The sequence below is a fragment of the Cryptomeria japonica genome, chromosome 11 (assembly GCF_030272615.1).
Source record: "Cryptomeria japonica chromosome 11, Sugi_1.0, whole genome shotgun sequence".
Taxonomy (NCBI): domain Eukaryota; kingdom Viridiplantae; phylum Streptophyta; class Pinopsida; order Cupressales; family Cupressaceae; genus Cryptomeria; species Cryptomeria japonica.
Window position 1 is genome coordinate 616,267,707 of NC_081415.1, and position 19,278 is coordinate 616,286,984.

The 19,278-nt window shown below is 36.7% G+C and overlaps 1 protein-coding gene across 3 annotated transcripts in view; it reads right to left on the reverse strand.

The window, feature by feature from the left end:
* The window catches only part of LOC131043462 (vesicle-associated membrane protein 714), a 34,914-nt gene extending 15,866 nt beyond the window's left edge, over positions 1 to 19,048 (reverse strand). For 2 of the 3 annotated variants that reach the window (XM_057976662.2, XM_057976660.2), the window contains exon 1: positions 18,471 to 19,048. In XM_057976662.2, coding sequence (XP_057832645.2) covers positions 18,471 to 18,696 — 226 coding nt within the window. In that variant the 5' untranslated portion in view covers positions 18,697 to 19,048. The remainder of the gene's footprint in view (positions 1 to 18,470) is intronic. The other variant, XM_057976661.2, reaches the window with a different exon arrangement.
* Positions 19,049 to 19,278: the final 230 nt, after the last annotated feature.

Genomic DNA, 19,278 nt, shown 5'->3' on the forward strand with positions numbered 1-19,278 from the left:
TATCCTGTTTCACAACTGTTTTCTATAGACCTTTCACATTGAAAATATTGCACACAATTTGATGATAAAGCATATGTAAAGAACAAATGTAAAGTGTTACACTTTTTAGGATAATTAACCCATTCATGTGTCTTCATGTTCCTTTGAAAGTGTTCCATAGGACATGTGAGAAAAATATTAAATATTTGTATTTTATGGCTATTTGTAATTGCAATTTCAAGAGATGAACATGAAGAGGTGATAAATCAAAATGGACAAAATATGCTATTTCCCATGCCCATATTGAGGCATGAAGGATCATGCATAAGGAGACCAAGTTTGGGAGGAGAAAAGATGTCCATTTGGGGATTTGAACAATCACCGAGAGTGACGGAGCACTCGGAATGTCTTAAGTCTAAGTGGCTTTGGCTTTGGGTTTGGCGTCCAAAGAGGAGTCACTTGAATAATTTAATTATTTTATTATGTCTATTGGCTATTCATTCTCCAAGGCATGGTTTTTTGCAAGTGGTTTTGGCCCCTTGTTTTAGGAAAAGAACAGTGGTTTTTCCTCTCGCATTTGGCTATAAATCGGATATTGGATTACATTGGTGAAAAACGTCTTAGGAACAATCTAAATAAAAAGCTGGTTGACAATCTTTCTAATTATTTTGTTGACAAAAATGATTTATGTGAGCATTGTGTGTTTGGTAAACAGAATAGATCATCAATTCCTAAAGGAATCTATAAGGCAAAGGGATCATTAGAAATTATTCATTTGGATGTGCGTGGTCCAGTGGATGTTGTTTCTTAGGGTAAAACTCGATATTATGTTTTCTTCATTGGTGATTTCTCGAGATAGACTTGGATTTATTTTATGCATTCTAAATCTAAAGTTCACAAAGTTTAAGGAATTTAAGGCCTTAGTGGAAAAGCAATCAGATTATAAGATAAAAGTGTTGTGGACTGAAACTGGGGGTGAATATTATTCCAGGGAATTTAATGAGTTCTAAGCAAGCAAGTATTGTTCAGTAGAAGACTACTCCTTACACTCCCCAACAAAATGGGGTAGCAGAAAGAATGAACCGAACCATAATGGAAAGAGCTAGGAGCATGTTGAGTGGTGCTAAACTTAGTAGATGCTTTTGGGCAAAAGTAGTTGGTACTGCTTGTTATTTGATTAATAGATCTCCTTGTTCAGCTCTAATAGACAAAACTCCTTATGAAGTGTGGACAAGTAGAAAGACTTCGATTGCATGCTTAAAGGTCTTTGGTTGTGAGGCTTTTGTTCATGTGCCTCGCCAAAAGCAATCTAAATTGGATCCAAAATCTCATAAATGCATCTTTGTTGGTTATGTTGAGAATGTAAAAGGTCATAAACTTTGGAATCCTCTAACCCAAAAAATGATATTTTCTAGAGATGTTACTTTTAGAGAGTTTAGAGCTTACTCAGGTGAACAACCAAAGAAGACAAAGACAGTGCATTTCAAAACAAAGATTTAGAAGCAGGAAGATGCACATGTGGAAGAATAGTTAGATGAATCTGAGGGTGAAGAAGAAGAAGAGAGTTCAGAGAGTTCGGATGATGTGCAGGATGAGCACACAAAGGAAGATGAACAGGTTGAGCCCATTACTCCTACCTTGAGGAGGTCCACAAAACAACGGAATCAAATTGACAGGTATAGCCCACCAAATTGTTGTTGTATATTTTCTTTGTTGAAAACTGACGATGAACCTAGATCTTTCACAAAGGCTCTCTCTTTAAAGGAAAGTGAGTCTTGGATGCAGGCCATGCAAGAGAAGATGATGATGGCTTTGGAGTTTGGACAATTGAGACACCTAGGATCTTGTAAGTTTACCTAAAGGAAGGAGGCCCACTAGATGCAAGTGGGTATTTAAAAAGAAGTTTGGAGCAGACAGTCAATTAAAACAGTACAAGGCCAGATTGGTGGCCAAGGGCTACTCCCAGAGAGAGGAAGTTGGTTTTGGTGAAATTTTCTCTCCTATTGCAAAATTGACTTCTATTAGATTCCTTGTCTATTACTAATACTTGTGATTTTGAGATAGAGAAAATGGATATTAAAACTGCTTTCTTGCACGGGAATCATGGGAAGGATGTTTATATTGGACAACATGATGGTTTTGTTGTGAAAGGGAAAGAACAATTAGTTTGTAGGTTAAAGAGATCATTGAATGGTTTGAAATAGTCACCAAGGATGTGGTACCAAAAGTTCGATACTTTTGTATAGAAGTTGGGTTATATGAGGAGTGAGGAAGATCATTATGTTTATATTAAGGTGATTCATGATCAAATACTAATCTTTGTCTTTTGTGTTGATGACATGTTTATTGGTAACAGCAAGGTGATGATTAGAGAACTCAAGGCTTAGCTTTCTAGCACATTTGATATGAAGGGCTTGGGGGTTGCAAAATAGATTCTTGGTATGGAAATCCGTGGAGATTGGGTTCACAAAAAGCTTTGGTTAAGCCAAAGTAAGTATGTTGATATAATTTTGCAAAGATTTAATATGCATGACTATAAGCCAGTTAGTATTCCATTTTCAGTTGGTACTAAGTTGAATTTAGACGTGTTCGAGTTTTGATGATGATTATGAGGATATGTCTAAGGTTCCTCAAGCTAGTGTTGCTGGGAGTTTGAATCCCAAGCAGTGGGAGTTCTAAGCAGGTTTGTGTCTAATCCTAGTATAGAGCATCAGACTTTTGTTAAGCGGGTGTTTAGATTTTGCGAGGTACTTCTAATTAATGTTTGGTTTATCATAGTATTGATGATGTGGTTAAGTTATTGTAAATACAGGGATTTGTTGATGCAGATTGGAGGAATAGTGAGTTGGATGAGTAAGAGGAAGTCCACAATTGCTTTGTCCAACACTAAAGCAAAGTATATGGATGCTACTCATGCCTCTAAGGAGGCAATATGGTTACAAAGGCTTGGTATTGGCAGTGAATTTGATTGCAGGACTGTGCAGATCAGATGTGACAATCAGAGTGCTATATGTTTGGCCAAGAATACCATGTATCATGCTCATACTATGCATGTTGATGTTCAATATCACTTTGTCCAACAAATAGTTGAGAATGGTAAGGTCTTGATAGAAAAAGTTAACACTTTATATAATGTTGCAGATTCTCTCTTGGTTCAGGAAGGCCATGGGCCTTGATTACTGTAATTGATTTTATTTTTACGTATCTCTTGGATGTAATTGCGATGTATAATTTCAAGTCGGAGAATGTTAGGATAAAGTAACATTAACCTTTCAATCCTAAGTCATTCATATGTCTCCATGTTCATAGGAAAGTGTTCCATAGGAAGTGAGAAAAATATAATATATTTGTACTTAATAGCTATTTGTACTTGCATTTTCAAGAGGTGAACATGAAGAAGAGATAAAGACAAATCAAAATGGACAAAATACACGCTTTCCCACGTCCATGTTGAGACATGAACGGTCATGCAAAAGGATACCGAGTTTGGGAAGTGAAAAGATGTCCATTTAGGGATCTTAATAGTCATCGGGAGTTACAGAGCACTCAAAATGTTTAAAGTCTAAGTGGCTTTGGGTTTGGCACCCAAAGAGGAGTCACTTGAATAATTTTATTATGTCTATTGGCTATTCATTCTCCAAGGCATGGGTTTTTGCCAATGGCTTTGGCCTCTTGTTTTGAGAGAACAATAGTGGTTTTCTCTCCCATTTGGCTATAAATTGGAGCCAAGGCATAGTTGTTTCATCATAGTTTCTTTGAGGTTTCCAAGTGGGTCCAAGATCATTTGAAGAAATGAAGTGAAGCGTATTATTGTTGTAGTCTCTCTTTTGAAGATTAATAATATACTTGCCCTCATTCTCTGGTGGAATTTTTTCCTAAAAGGGTTTCTCCACATAAATCTGGTCTCTTTTGGAAGGAATGATTTTACATTTATGTTGAGTGGCACAATCACATATTCATTTCAGATTTAATTTCAAATTTGTAATCACATAAGAAAGTTAATATTGCAAGCTTTCTTCACCTTGTTTCTCAACAACACTAATAAATGAAACAACAATGAGGAATGGATATTTCAATATAAAATTCTTGAATACTCCAGAACAGTAAAAGATAAAAGGTAAAGGTAAAGATAATTTTTTAGGGCACTGTTGAGAAAGCCACCAAACCAATTGGTATACAAGACACCCATTGTACAAGCAGTCCACAAGGGGACTTTTTTCATTTTTCTTATATTGCATATGATATGAACAAGCAATTTATTGTTTTCTAATGTCCCTCCCGTTCAGAGCACTTAAGGGCTTCTTCCGGCCATTGAAACAGTGTTTGTTAACACTAATTTTATTTAATAACAATATTGATTATATATATATTATCATAATTAATATATTATTATTTTTTTAAATTAGGTCAGCGCCAAAATTCCTTTTTCTGGTTAGCCAATTTGTTAATTAGATTGTGTGGTAATTTAGTGCCTCATTTCGCCTTTGTGAGGTATGGATGTTTTGGAGAAGTCAATTCTACTATCTCTCAGTGCAACTGACTGGGACGAAAACCTCATCCAGCTAGCACCAAGTGGAACAAAAACCCTGCCTGAAGCTTAATTTTTTTGTCATGAGTCTGAGCAATGATTCCATTAGCTGACATCCATGCCATCGCAAGTCCTGTAGCAGCTAAACGCTATTTTTTGCTCGCAACACTGATAGTACGCAGGGGAGTTGCAGAGAATGGAAAGATCAGTTTAGATCATATATTGAGGTCAATCACATTGTGCCAGCACCATCAATCAGCAAACCAGCATCAGATATCTATAGACTATTTCTAATGAGTTGATCACTAATCAAAGGGTGGTTGAAAGTAGCATTAGCACCACTTGCAAGGCGCACATATCGTCGACTCATTACCCACCATAGTTGCCAAGCAAAGTAGATCCGCCATCATATTCTTGAGATCTATGACTACTTTTGGAAAGATATGATCTCAGTCTAAGTGACCAGGTTCACTGAATTTCAATGCTATAATCATTAAATCACAATTGTGAACTTGTTGCTCTTGTAATAAGATGGTTGTTGAAAATAATTGTTACTTCTGTTATATCACTGTGTGTTTCTTGTGGGTAAACTACTCTATTTACCTTTTTACTGCAATCTGTAACTTCTCGCGTATGTACATTGTTTGGATTATCACTTTTAGACTGGGCATTACATACTCTATTTTCCTGTGATACTGTGATCAGTAACATCTGAAATTTATATTGTTTGGACAATCACATTCTTTGGTGGCTAGAACATTGCATTGGTATCAAAGTAATGGAATCCTGCCAGCCTGTTTTTGTAATGCAGATTCATGAGCTTGAGTGACAGATAAATAAGGTATCAATGAAGGCAGAAGAAGAGAAAGGCACCCATGGTGGATAGAGATGAGGTCAACTCTGAAGGATTCATCAAGGAAAGAAAAGAGTTTCAAACTAATGAGGAACACTATGGCTGAGATGGTCCAACTCCTAAGAGGCCTAAATCAGAAACTGAATGTTGGTAGGCCTATCCAGAATGGTATCAAAAAGTAGCTTTGGTGGCGACGCAGTTTTAGCTAACCTGAACCCAAGGACCTTTAAAGCCAAATTCCTAGAAAGAGAAGGGACAACACCCATGAAAGAAGAGCAACCCACTCAAAGAGATGAAATGACAAGACTTCACAATGAATACAATGCCCTAAGTGCTGCCATACGACAAGATATATATTTTACAGAGTACTATGAGATGAAGACAATGAATGGGCATAGGAGGAGAAGGTATGAGAAGCAGCCCCGAAAGCATATACAACACCATTTAGGGAAGATCACTGTCCCTACTTTTGATGAGTCAAGAAGTTGTTCAGCAAGAGCGTGGTTGGAGAAATTGGACACACTTCTTTTTGAATCTAATGTTTGAAGAGGAGGCCATCAAGTTTGCCACCTTGCACCTAGAGGGAGTGGCCCACAAAAGGTGGCACAATGGCATGCTGACCCAAGGACACGATTCAATCACTACCTTAAAGGAATTCAGCAAAAGATTGAAGGAAAGGTTCAATAGGAAGGACCCTAAGGTTCATTTCAAAGAGCTAGCATAGTTGAAGCAAGAGAGCACAATGGAACACTATGTAGCAAAATTCCAGAGGTTGTCAATGATGATTCAAAATGTGACAGAGAGGAGACTCATAGTCCTTTTGGTAGAGGGCCTATCCAAACCCCTCAAAGGGTTGGTAAGGGCATTTGATCCAAATTCTTTGCAAGAAGCTATCGAGAGGGCTCTAAATTTGGAGGATTTCATGGCTAAGGACAGATTCAATTTTAAAAAGACACCTCTGATTCTGCAAAAAAGGCCTCCTCAAAAGAACATACCTCCACCCAAGGCATAACCTCCCAAACCAAACCAAATTGAGGCATCCAATAATAAACTCCAAAGGAAAAAGGTATATTTCACATGCAGAGAGTAATGGCAGCTAGGCCATAGGTGCTTGGGGAAGAGGCAAATACACTGTATAGAGGTGGTCTCTGCTGAGGATTCTGGGGCAAAAGAGGTTGAACCTGAGATCGTTGCGGATGAGATTGGGCATGAGGACCAAGAAAGAGAGCTCTTAGGTCGCACCCAAATATCATTCTTTCCAAGTTAGAGGAGAATTGCAAGGACAAAGAGTCACAATATTGATAATTTCATTGGGGATGACCCCACAACGAAGCGGTTAGCTGCAAGCCTCCTACATGAGAGGTCTTGGGTTCAAGTCTACTCAACTGGTTCTTAGCTCTAGGGAAAAACTAAAAAATACCGCTTCGGCTGCGACTTATCAAAAAAAATATATTGATAATTTCATTAATGAGGGGTTGGTGGCTAAGATGTTAGAAAAATGGTGTCTCAACCTTGCAATTACATGATGTTACTATTTATAGTAAGTTTACATTTAAACATAGATTGGTCCAAAATTTTCCCCAAAGCTATGGATTGACTAAATAGTCATGCTCGTAAATTTTTGTTGCAATATCATGTTTGCATTTAAAGATATTAAATTTTTTGTTTTCAAAAGTTTCAAAGTCAATTTTGAAGGCCTTAGAGGTGTTTTTAGGTCCTGAGAGTGGTCCTAATTGGCATAGGCGGTTATAACTTGATAGAGCACTTCACAAGCTTTTTGGTGCTTCAAACGATTCGTTAAATGGACTCGTAGATCAAAAGTTATGGCCTCTGAAAGTTGGGTCTCCCAAAATGGAAAATATGAAAAACATGTTGGATGCATAAATGAGTTGTAAAGGGGAGTTACACATGTTGTTGCATGTTTTGACACATCATAGGCTATCTTGGATTAGAAATAAGTTGAGTGCCACTTTTTGGGTGGTTTTAGCTCATTATTTTGTAATACCATTTGATAGTTTCATGTATTGTATCTCCTATATATTAGGTAAATGAGATGGTGGTTGTCTATAAGAGTCTTATTACCATTGAGTTACCTCCAGAACTCTGATTGATGATACTCCTATGAAAAGATTGCTCTGCATATATATTGTATTTTGTTGTTGATTTCTAAATGATGTATTGGGCGGCTTTTGGAAGTGGTATGCATACTATTTATGTTTACTTTTGTTAAGTTTCTATAATTGTTACAAAGAGCTGAAAAAAATTTGCATTACCCTCCTCTCAAGATTAGTGTAGGAAGTTGTTATGCTACCTTAACTTCCTTTCAAGTGGTATCAAAGCTTAATCACCTTTGATTTCAATTGTAGGCTGTTGGATTTTTTTTTAAACTAATCCAGATTTGAGGGGGAGTTTGTGTAGAAGATACTTTGTGATCTTGTTGCAAGATAGCAAGTTCATTAGGAAGAATAGAGGGGGAGAAATTTTTTGGAAATAGTTTTGAGATGTGAAAGCAAAAGATGGAGGATCAGTTAAAAGATTGAGATCTATGAGATGCTATTGATAAGAATGTCTTTAAACCTACAGATCCAACTTTAGTTGCTCAGTATGCTGTTATGGACCATAAAGCCAAGAGTATAATCATATTGTGTTTAGCAAACTTTGTTTTAATCAATGTTCATGAAGAGTCCTCTGTTTTGGAAGAAACTTGGTGAGATGTATCAAGCCAAATTTTTAGCAAACAAAATTTTCTTGAAGAAGAAATTGTATTCCTTGAAAATGGATGAGGGTGGACGAATTACAAACCATTTGGAAGCATTCAATATGTTGGCGGCTCAATTAGCATCTGATTTTGCTTTGTTCTTCGTTTGATTCATGGGATTCTCTTATTATGGCTATCAACAGTAATTTTGCTATTTTGAAGACTAAAGATGTGGTGGGTTTTTTACTTTCTAAAGAGATGAGAAACGTATCCATCAATGCCAAGGAGTCCCTAGATGTTCGTGAAATACCTAAGGCAAAAGACAAGAAAAATGAGAAGTGTAACAATTCCAAGTCTAAAGGGAGATCCAAATCTCCTGAAAAGTCCAAAGTTATTTGTTCATTGCAGTTTTGGCCACTCATGCAAGTAATGATGCATGGTTATTTGACTTGGGTGCATCTTTTCATATGACCTCTTATAGACATTGATTTTCTACATATGAAGAATTTGATATAGGCAAGTTGTACTTGGTGGTTGATTCTCACTTAAATATTGTTGGTCATCATAAAATTAAAATCAGATTACTTGATAGTAGAATAAAAAAGATTACTAGTGTGTTGCATATCCCTAGACTAGCACGAAATTTGTTGTCTATGAACAAACTAATATATGTGGGTGTGTTTGTAGTCTTTTCTTATGTAGGATGCGAAATGCTCAGAGGTGTTATAGAGATTGTTAGAAGTGTCAAATTTAGTACATTGTATAAGTCGAATGCATACACTTTAAGTGTAATAATACTTTTGTGAAAAGTAAATATGCGAATACTTCGTTGGAAGAGGTGAGGGTTTCACCTTTAACAGATGGTCATGGCTTTTGGGTACCTAAGGGCGCTCTTTATTCTGAATCAAAGTTACCTACAAATAAGACTATGTTATAGCACCAAAGACTTGCCCACATTGGAGAAAATGGTCTAAGGACCTTCCAAAATAAAAACCTTGCTGAAGGTTTGAATGGTTGTAATCTTGATTTTGATTTATGTGAGCATTGCATTTATGGAAAACAAAACTATGTTCAGTTTTACTTGAGTTCTCATAAATCTTATGGTGTGTTGGATCTTATTCTGATATATTTGGTCTTGTAGATGTTCCTTCCATTGAAAAATCCACATAATATGTTTAATTTATTGATGATTATTGATGTTTTTAGTCTATTTAAAGAATTTAAAGCAATGGTTGAGTTGCAAACTAGAAAGAAAATAATATGTTTGAGAATTGATAATGGTGGTGAATTTTTATCTAATGATTTTGATAGATTTTGTAAAGATTGTGGCATTCGTAGATAGAAAACAACTCCATATTCTCCATAACAAAATGGAGTTGTGAAAAGAAAGAATAGGGTATTGATGGAGAATGCTAAGAGCATACTAAGTGGTGTTGGTATAGAACAAAAGTTTTGGGCTGAAAATGATGCCATTACTTACTACCTAATTAATAGGTATCCTACATCAGCTCTTCTATAAAACACCTATGTAGGCATGGTCAAGTCATAAGCCTTCATTGAAACATCTTAAGAGTTTTTTATTGTGAGGGAATATGCACATGTGTCAAAGGAGAAGCGAACAAAGTTGGAGAACAACATTGTGAAATGTATCTTCATCGAGTACAGTTATGGTGTGAAAGGATACAACTTTTGGATTTTGTTGAAAAAAAGGTCAATATAGTAGAAATGTTATTTTTTGAGAAACTAAGGCTCCTTCAATCACATTGTAGCCAAAACAAGCTAAATAGGAAGATGTAATTCAATTTTCTTCTACGCTTAAGAAAGTTGATTTGAGACCCCTAGATAGACAAGAAGTTGAAGAGAACTCATCTAGCTCTGAATATTCAGAAGAGCAAGAAGAACCTCCAACTCAATTTTTTGAAGGTCTACAAGGCATAGACAACCACCTAAAAGGTATTAACTTGATGATTGAAGATGTATTTTTGCTTTGACTACTAACATGGATGAATCTAGATTTGTAGAAGAGGCATTAGGTATGAATGATGCAAAATCTTGGAAGATTGCTATGGATGCATTTTAAAAGAATGATACATGGGATATTGAACCATTGCCTAAAGGACGAAAACTTGTTGGTTGCAAATGGGTGTTCACGAAAAAGATTGGTTTAGATGAGGTATTGAGAAGCATTAGCGAGGTTGGTTTTTTTCTCTTGCAAAAATGACATCCATTAAATTTTTGTTTTCTATTGTTGTTGCTTATGATTTAGAGGTTGAGCAAATGGATGGGAAAACTACTTTCCCTCATGGCGATTTGGAGGATGCTATTTATATGACACAGGCAAAGCGCTGTGGTAAAAAGTAAAAGTAAATTGGTTTGTAAATTGAAAAGAATTTTGTATGGCCTCAAACAAAGTCCTAGGATGTGGTACCAAAAATTTGATACATATGTGTTGAGTTTGGGATTTGAGCATTCTAAATCAGATCATTGTGTTTATTATAAATCTAATGGTGATCATCCCTTATATATTGCATTATATGTTGATGATATATCGTTTGGTAAAGAGAAAGGATTAGGAATAATTTTAGAACTAAAGTCTCAACTTACAGCTAAATTTGAAATGAAAGATCTTGATGCAACTAAACACATTCTTGGGATGGAAATTAGAAGAGATAGAGTGAACAAAAAGCTATGGCTAGGCCAAAGTAAAAATGTGAATTCAATTTTATAGAGATTTAACATGCATGATTGTAGACCATTATGTGTTACTTTTGTACTTGGAAAAAAGTTATCTGCTTTAGATTGTCCTACATCCCTATCAGAGATGGATGACTTAAGTAGAGTGTTTTACTAGAGTGCAATTGGAAGTTTGATGTATGCTATGGTCTACACTAGATTAGACGTTGCCCAAGCAATGGAAGTTCTTTCCAAATATGTATCTAATCTTGGTAGAGTTCATTGGGATGCAATTAAAAGAGTTTTCAGATATTTGAAGGGTACCTTAATGTATTCTTTGTGTTATCATGGTAATATGTTAGGAGACAAGATTTCCCTTGATATTCATGGTTATGTGGATTCAAACTGAGTAGGTGATGTTGATAGCAAAAGATCCACGAGTGCTCATGTGTTTACTTTATTTGGTGGTGCAATCAATTTGATGAGTAAGCAACAAGTTGTGATTGCTTGTCCACTATTGAAGCTAAGTATATGGCATCTAGTCATACTTACAAAGAAGGCATTTGGCTTAAGAGACTTTGTTCAGATATTGGAATAAAACAAGGTGCAATGACGATTTATTGCGACAGTTTGAGTGTGATTTGCCTAGCTAAGAACTCGACATTTCCTATTTGATATCATTTTGTAAGAGATATGGTCGAGGATGGCAGGGTAAAGATTTTGATGAATGGTGTGGATTCTTTAACTAAGGTTGTGAGCTCAACAAAGTTTAGATGATGTTCGGAGTCTATAAATAGGCCTCATGGCCTTGGCCTCATGGTGCAAATACTCCATTTGCTCTTACAAGGTGTTTAACAAGTGAGAGAATGTTAGGAAAATGGTGTCTCAACCTTGCAATTACATAAGGTTACTAGTTATAGTAAGTTTACATTTGAGCACAGATTGGTCCGAATTTTTCCCCAAAGCTATGGATTGGCTAAATAGGCAAGCCGGTAAATTTTGGTTGCAAGATCATGTCTGCATTTGAAGATATTAAAGTTTTTGTTTTTAAAAGTTTCAAAGTCAATTTTGACGGCCCTAGAGGTGTTTTTTGGGCCCGAAAGTGGCCATAACTGGCCTACCTGATTATAACTTGATAAAGCACTTCACGAGCTTTTCGACACTTTAAACAATTCATCAATCGGACTTCCGGGTCAAAAGTTATGGCCTTCGAAAGTTGGGTCTCCCGAAATGGGAAATACAAAAACGTGTTGGACACATAAATGAGTTGTAAAGGGGAGTTGCATGTGTTGGTGTGTCTTTTGACACATCATAGGGCATCTTGGATTGGAGATAAATTGGGAGCCACTTTTTGGGTGGTTTTAGCTCATGATTTTGTAATACCATTTGACGATTTCATGTGTTGTATCCCCTATATATTAAGTGTGTGAGAAGGAGGTTATGAGTGAGTGTCTTATGGCTGTTGAGTTACCTCCAGATTTATGGTTGGTGATACTCTTGTGAAAAGCTTGCTTTGCAAGTATATTGTATTTTGTTGTTGACTTCTACATAATATATTGGGCCACTTTTGGAGTGGGAATTTTCTCCTGAAAAGATTTTCCCCACGTAAATCACTGTGTTGCAGTATGCATGCTATTTATGTTAAGTTTTCGTAGTTGTTATAAAGATCTGCAAAATGTTTTCGCATTACCATCCTTTCAAGCTTAGTGTAGGAAGTTGGTCCACTACCTTAACTTCCTTTCATAAGATGGGTTTCAGGACCCCAAAGATTTTGAAGGATTCTATGCTATAGTAGTCAATGGGTATACTCTTTCGTTCAACCAAAGGATTCGACAGATGGAGTTGACTCTGGATGGGCATAAGATGCAGGATGAATTCCATGTGATTGGCATTAGGGACATAGTGTTAGTTTTGGGAGTGCAAGGGTTGCACTCACTTGGAAAATATACACAGAACAACCAAACCATGGAGTTTAAGTTCAAATTTAATGGGAAGGAAGTAGTTCTTCGTGGCCTTTCCAATAAGGGCCCTATGATGGTTTCAACCAAGAGGATGGAGACAGCCTTTCGTAGAGATCTAGTGATGTGGGCAGCTAAATGCTTGATTACAGATATAAGTTCATCGAAGGATGGGAGATCCTACAATGTTGATATCCAATCCATCTTGGATAAGCATAGCAAGGTATTTGGTGATAATCCTCCTAGTTTACCGCCAAATAGGGGCTTTTAGCATGTGATTGAGCTTAAGGAAAGAGCAAAACATGTCATCAGTACTCCTTATCAACATCCTAAGAAGTACAAGGAAGAGATTGAGAAGGCAATTAAGGAATTTATTGGGCTTGGGGCACATACAACCTAGTTGCAGCCCATTTGCCTCATCCATCGTGTTAGTGAAGAAAAAAGATGGGACTACGAAGATGTGCATTGATTATAGAGCCCTCAACAAAAGGACAATCAAAAACCACTACCCCATACCCACGATCGATGAGTTGAATGATGAGCTTCATTATGCAACGTATTTCTCCAAGATAGACCTACGATCAAGGTATCATCAAATTAGGGTAGATGAGGATGTGCACCAAACAACTTTAAGGCATCACTATGGGCATTTTGAGTTCTTGTCATGCCCTTTGCATTGACCAATGCACAACCCAAGTTTCAATCTTGCATGAATCGAATATTTATTTTGCAATTGAGAAAATGTGCTAGTATTCTTTTATGACATCTTAATCTTTAGTAAAAACCTGGAATGATTTAAGGCACATAGATGAGGTACTTAGCATATTGGAGCAGCATTCATTATGTGCCAAGGTATCCAAATGTGAATTTGGCTTGACTGAAATACTATATTTGGGATTCAAGATTAGTGCCCAAGGGATTAGCCTAGACAAAGGAATTTGACACATTTGTGAGGACTTGTGGGACTTTCAGCTACTATAGGAGATTTGTTAAGGGGTTCTCACAATTTGCAGCCCCAACAGATTTAAAGAAGAGAGGAGCCTTCTAACGGAGCCCTTCAGCACAAAGAGCTTTTGACAAGTTCATGTCTTGTTTCGGCTATTCCTGATTTCTCACTTTCTTTTGTCCTAGAATGTGATGCTTCAAGAGGGGATTGGAGTAGTATTGATGTAGAATAGGCTCCCCATAGCATTTGATAGTAGGAAACATAAGGACATAGGGAGGAGTTTCTCCATCTATGACAATGAGATGTTGACCATCATGCACACACTAGCCAAATTCAGACGGTACTTGATTTGTGGGAAGTTCATGGTAAAAACAGTTCATATAACTTGAAATTTTTCCTCAATCAAAAGGATTTGAATGATAGGCAGCAAAAATGGGTGAGAAAGTTACATGCCTATGATTTTGACATGGAGTACAGTATGGGGAAGAACAATGTGGTGGTCAACGCACTCTCTAGGAAACCTTATTCTATCCAATGACTGATATATCTGCTGATTAGAAGGCTTCCATTATGGCTGAATATGCTAAGAATACAAGTGCTAATGACATTTTGGATGTGAAGGTGCAAGATGATAGGTACAAGGTGGTTGATGAGCTCATCCTCTACAAAGATCGAGTGTATCTTGTTCCCGAATCCAAGGTGAAGAAAATAATTTTAAGGCCATATCATGACACCACTTGTTGGACCTCCAAGTTTCTACCAGTCATACAAGCAAGGAAGGGAGCGTTTTTCATGGAAGGGGCTCAAGGGGGATGTGTTGAGGCATGTCAGGGAGTGTATGAGTCGTTAACAAAACAAAACAAAGCATGTTCTCCCAGCTAGTTTGTTGCAGTCCTTACCCATTTCAAGTCATAAATGGGAGAGTATCTCCATGGATTTCATTGCAGGACTTCCAGAAGTGCAAGGTAAGGATTGTATCTATGTGGTGGTTGATAGCTCACTAAATATGCTCATTTCCATGCTATTTCTTCAAAATACAAGACTTCACAAGTTGCTAATCTATTCTTTAGAGAAACTTTTAGACTTCATCTGTTGCCTAGGAACATTGTGAGTGATAGGGACAGCGGGTTCATCGGTTTGTTTTGGCGGGAGCTATTTAGTTTGACATGTACAGAATTGACCCCAAGTACTAGTTATCATCCCAAACTGAGGGAAAACAAAAATTGTGAACAAATGGATGGAGGGATACTTGAGAAATTATGCTATGGGGCAACAAACAACATGGGTCAAATGGCTGCACCTTGGGGAGTATTGCTACAATTCATGGACTTTATTCTTTCAAACGGTAGAGTTCCTAGGGCAAGAGATGTGGTGCAGCAGAGCATGGACATTTTTTATGCTCTCAAAGACAACTTAAAACAGGCCCAAAACCAGAAAAAGACATGTTGATTGCCACCATATAGAGAGGGCTTTTGAAGAGGGAGACATGGTTTTCTTGAGGCTACAACCATTAAGGGGAGTGGTGCAACGAAGTTGAAGCCATGATCATATGGACCTTATAAGGTCATAACGAGGATTAGTGAGGTTGCGTACGATCTGGAATTTCCATTACCACCAAGTAGGGCAAAAACCTTGCCTGAATCTTAATCTTTCTGTCATCAACATGAGCGATAATTCAATTACCTTACATCCATGCCATCGCAAGTCCTGTAGCAGCTTAAGCCTAATTTTTGCTTGCAAAACTGACAGTACACAGGAGTTGCAGTGAACAGGTCAAAGATCAAGTTGGATCATATATTGAGGTCAATCACACCACACCAGCACCATCAATCAGCAAACCAGCATCACATATCTACAAACTATTTCTAGCAAATTGATCACTAATCAATGGGCGGTTGCAAGTAGGAGTGGCGCCACTTACAAGGGCACATATCGTCAATTCATCAACCACCATAGTCGCCAGGCAGAGTAGATCTGACATCATATTCTTGATGTCTACGACTACATTTGGAATTATACAATCTCAATCTAAGAGATTAGGTTCAGTGAATTTCAATGATATAATAAGTAAATCGCAGTTGTAAACTTGCTGCTCTTGTAATAAGGTTGCTATTGAAAATAACTGTTACTTCTATTGAATCACTGTGTGTTTCCTGCACATAAACTACTCTATTTTCCTGTTCACTGGAATCTGAAATATCTAGTGTATGTACATTATTTGGATTATCACTTTTAGACTAGGGATTACATATATTTTCCTGTGATATAGTGATCTGTAACATCTGAAATTTATATTTTTTGGGCGATCATTGTTTTTGGTGCTGGAACATTACATGTCTACAATAGGATTCATTTTTAAATGCCTTGTATATTGTTCAAATTTTGATCTTATCACCAAACTCAGTAGTCAGCTCATACTCAAGCCAATTAGTCAGCTCATACTCAAACCAATTACCCTCAAAATACCTTGGACAGTCATTGTCTTCTACAAGCAAAACTTCTTGAGTTGAACAATAAACAAAGATTCAAACCATAAAGCATCACAAATTTGCAATGCAATGTAACAATAATGCTACATGACATGCAATCTGAATAAAATATTAAAATCATTTGCACAATGATTTTTCAATTTTTACATCAGAAAACAAAAATTCACTATTTCTTAGGCATGCAAGCTTTCTGAGAAAAGCTTCTGCAATAGCCAAACCCCTTGTTTTTCTCATATCTTTATTTGCAATTTTTAGTGATATTGTTGTACTCCTTGGTCACACCCTTTATCTCGACATCTTATTTTAGCAGTGCACACCCTTATCTTCAAAAGGTGAGTTCCAACTCTCCAACATGACTTTGCTATCTTGTGATTCTAGCACAGCCATAAGCACAATTACCACACATGCTAGTCTATTCTCATCCAGCTAATACTAACTTTCATTTGCATTTGCCCTCAGCTAGTAATTAACTTTACAGCATGCAACTGCTGTCCCTGAAAGCACAATAAGGCTATAATATGGTTTAATTCAATAACTTTGCACTAAAGTGGTTCTTGTCTCTCAACACACCTAATGCGTGCCATTGTATTTTTTTAAGTTGAATAAGGATGATAACTGAAATATAGTTACCATGGGAACTCAAAATCCAATACCTTTGATTCAACTCCTCTGAATAAATTAACAAAATTAAAGCAATAAAATATAGCAAGAGAAATGATACAGCTCCTTTACTTGGGCAGTTACACCAAGTATCCTGGTTCAAATATTGGATTAATGATTATATTGAATCTGGATAAGAACAAAACAATAAAATAACTATTAATATCTCTATAGATTAAATTGAAAGCTCTTCGATGATGCCAATTATGTGCATACAACTAAAATACAATTTGTAAGTTCTTCAAAGCTTTGCTTCAGCTAATGAAAAAATTGGTCAAAACAAAGGCTACCACCAATTCTGTTTCAAATTGGACAAAACTTGAAAAATACACATAAATAATGCATTCATTGATTTCAATGAGATATTGATCATCTGAAGTTCCCAATCTTGAATCCTTATAGACTATTTTGCTTTTAATACAATTAAAGAATTTGAGAGGATTTTCTCTTCAGGAAATTGAAATTATACTAACATAGTAACATCCATACACAAGCAAATAGAATCAAGGAAGTAACGACATTAGTCAGGAACAACAGCCAACAGAAGCACATAAAAGGAGCATCTACCTAAAGAAAAAAAACAAAGGCTAAAAAGAATTGCACTAGATACAAAGATGCAATCTATGTGTTATGGTTTAGCAATAAGATGGAGAAACTGTAGAACTAGAAACAATGATACGTGTTAAAACCTGCTCAGATTGTTCCCTGTTGTGCCATGTTACACTAAGAATCAGAAACAATGTACTTGTAAACTTCCAAAAGCAGGTCTCAGAAATGGCAAGAACATCTTAAAACTCTTAGAAACGTTATTAGAAATATTGGAAACTCCTAGATTCGGCATTAGAAACTTGGAATGCTCCAGAAAGCTAGAGTCCAACATAGGGAAATCCTGATAAATGAATAAATTGTAACAAATGTTTTGAAATTTGCTGGATAAAAGTTAACAATGTGTAGGAAAAATTCGATGCTTGTAACATACTGTTGGCCATACGTATGAGTGAGATGACAAAGATGCTTAGCTATGTCAATTCAATTTGATAACATAGGAAATGGCCTCCAACTAGCTAGAGCAAAAGGAGACTACTTTCACAGCGTGCCATGTCTCTTCATTGATGAGGGGTAGTGTTTGGCTAGTATCTCAGAGAAAAAAGGAAAGTTGGAGTTATGCAGTTATTCTGTAAAAATCCTCCTTTCTGGGTGTGACATAACCCAATGAACCAGGCCAGGTGCATCCCTAGCGTATCCGAAGGAAGAGATCAGTCTGTCTCACAAAAGTTACCTTGTAAGGGAAATTTACTTAATTCTTAAGTCTTGTCTTAGGACCATGGAGGGAATCGAAACAATCACAAAAATAAAAGCATGTAGTAAACAAGAAGCCAAATTATTAAAGTTTAAATCCTATGTTCAATGAAAATTATAGGACTTTTACGAAACGAACCTAAAAAGTTAAAAATATGAGCTGATTAAGATAAGTTGCCGTGAATCACTACGTATCACAGTTCACGAGAGATGCCTCGTGGTGAATGACATGGGATATTAAACATCCCAAGCAGTTAATTCAATAAATATCCAATAACGTTAGAATACCGAAACCCTAGATATGACAATGCAAATTAAGAATGAATAAATCAAACAATTGAATCTTGTACTGAATGGGAACTAATTGGAAAAGAACATAAAACTCACTGCCGAAGGTGTCGTTGGCCATACAGAGGAAGGTGATTCCATCGGCCCTGAGAATGTGGAAGATATGGCGATCCTGCGAAAAACAGAGGCGACTCTCTCCCTGCGAAGGAGGAAGCGGCAGCTTCTCCATTATTCGCCTCGCCACCGCGCCGACATTTCCTCCCACTGCACTGAACTCCGCCAGCACAACAGTTCCCCTCGCCACCACCGCATATACAATCGCCATTTCCCTCTATAAAACCCCAATCAAAAGCACACAATGGCGATTCATGAAGTAAACGTTTCAATTCATTTTTCTAATATTCAATCGAATTGGTATTCGATTTGATTCAAATAGGAATACGAAACCTTTGATTTCCTGGATCGAACAGGATTTGATAAAGATTGTTTCTTCCGATTCAGCTGCACGGATAAGTTGAGTTTCCGATGAATTGAGGATTTTTATTTTTATTTTTATTCTTATTTTTTAATTGTAAACAACGAAGAGAACGCGACAAATATGTCTGCCATCCCAAAAATTATTTGGCAAAACCGAGAAGAATTCGGTTTGAGAAGGAAAAGATTTATATTTTTTAAATAAATTAAATCTGGCATGTTTGTTGGCATTTATATTTTTTCAGTGAGTTTGAGTTGGTACCCACGTGGCTGGTGCGGTCAGTCGAAGTTCAAACCAAGCACTCCAGCTTATCGTCTACCTAATACTCAGCATTCAAATTTGTATTTATTAATTAACTGAAATTTAGAATATAACTGGCATGCACATTTTATTGTATTTATTTACTAGTACTCATATCAAAAAGGATGTGTA